Source organism: Tupaia chinensis, unplaced genomic scaffold (genome assembly GCF_000334495.1).
Source record: "Tupaia chinensis unplaced genomic scaffold, TupChi_1.0 Scaffold000066_1, whole genome shotgun sequence".
In the NCBI taxonomy this organism is placed as follows: Eukaryota; Metazoa; Chordata; class Mammalia; order Scandentia; family Tupaiidae; genus Tupaia; species Tupaia belangeri.
This window is the reverse complement of record NW_006159525.1, coordinates 1,058,385-1,059,410: the sequence shown is the minus strand read 5'-3', so window position 1 is coordinate 1,059,410 and position 1,026 is coordinate 1,058,385. Positions and strand designations below refer to the sequence as shown.

General features: G+C 66.3%; 1 protein-coding gene across 1 annotated transcript in view; it reads left to right on the top strand.

The window, feature by feature from the left end:
- NPEPL1 (aminopeptidase like 1) overlaps positions 1 to 1,026 on the top strand; it is a gene marked incomplete at its 5' end in the record, with an annotated part of 17,072 nt that overhangs the window by 15,886 nt on the left and 160 nt on the right. The window contains 2 exon segments of the mRNA XM_014582232.1: positions 351 to 461; positions 953 to 1,026. Coding sequence (XP_014437718.1) covers positions 351 to 461; positions 953 to 1,026 — 185 coding nt within the window.

The following is a 1,026-nucleotide window of genomic DNA, read 5'->3' as shown; positions in this document are numbered from 1 at the left end:
TAGATCGGGGGAGACGCCCCCCCCCCCCCCCGCAAAGTAGCAGCGACATGGATGAGGTCCCTACAGGTGGGGGTCAGGGTGTAGATCTGTGTCCAGGAAGAGGGCACTTAGGGTCACGCCTCTCTGGCCCCTGCATACAGCTACCCCAGCTGGGGCCTGGCTGCCCTCCCTATCCTGGCTGACCGAGGCCCTCCCCACTGCCCTGCCCTGCCCCGCCCCACCCTAGGCCCCTCCTTCCAGACCCTAGGGGGACGGTAACCAAGAGACGATGGGTAGGGCCCTCCAAAAGTGAACCTCTGCCCATTGTTGGGAGCAGAAGGTCACCGTGCCCCCTCCCCCGGCCTCCCCAGGACCGCGACAATAGCCCCAGCTCTTGTGCTGGCCTCTTCATCGCCTCGCATATCGGCTTCGACTGGCCCGGGGTCTGGGTCCACCTGGACATCGCCGCTCCGGTGCACACTGTGAGTGTGGGGCTCCTGTGCCCCCTTAGCCACCTCTATGGCGTTCCCCCCCCCATGCTCGGACACTGCCTTGCTGGCCAGTCACTGCCCATCAGCCTGACTGGCCTCTCATCCTTGCGGAGCGCCTCTGGTTCCAGGCCACAGGCCGAGCTCCTTGCCACATTCCGGTCGTGGCTCGCGTGGTCCGTGTTTTAGCTCCCAGCCAGCTACGGTCCTCCCTGATCTCTGGTCTCATTGTCCCCAGGGACGGGTGGCGGCTTCGAGCAGCCCTTCCCCAGCCAGCCCATCCTTGCAGGAGGCCCAGGACCCTGGTCTTGCCTTCCCCGTTCCTGGGAGACCTGGGGCCGTTCCCCATTTGTTGTCCCGATGTGGCAGGATAACAGCAGGCCAGCCGAGCCCTGGCTGAGGGGGGCCCTGTAGGTGGAGGTGAGGCAACCCCCCAACACGAGGCCACGTGCTGAGCAGGTCTCTGCCTCTCCCTCTGCCCGCAGGGCGAGCGAGCTACGGGCTTCGGGGTGGCGCTGCTGCTGGCTCTCTTTGGCCGTGCCTCTGAGGACCCCCTGCT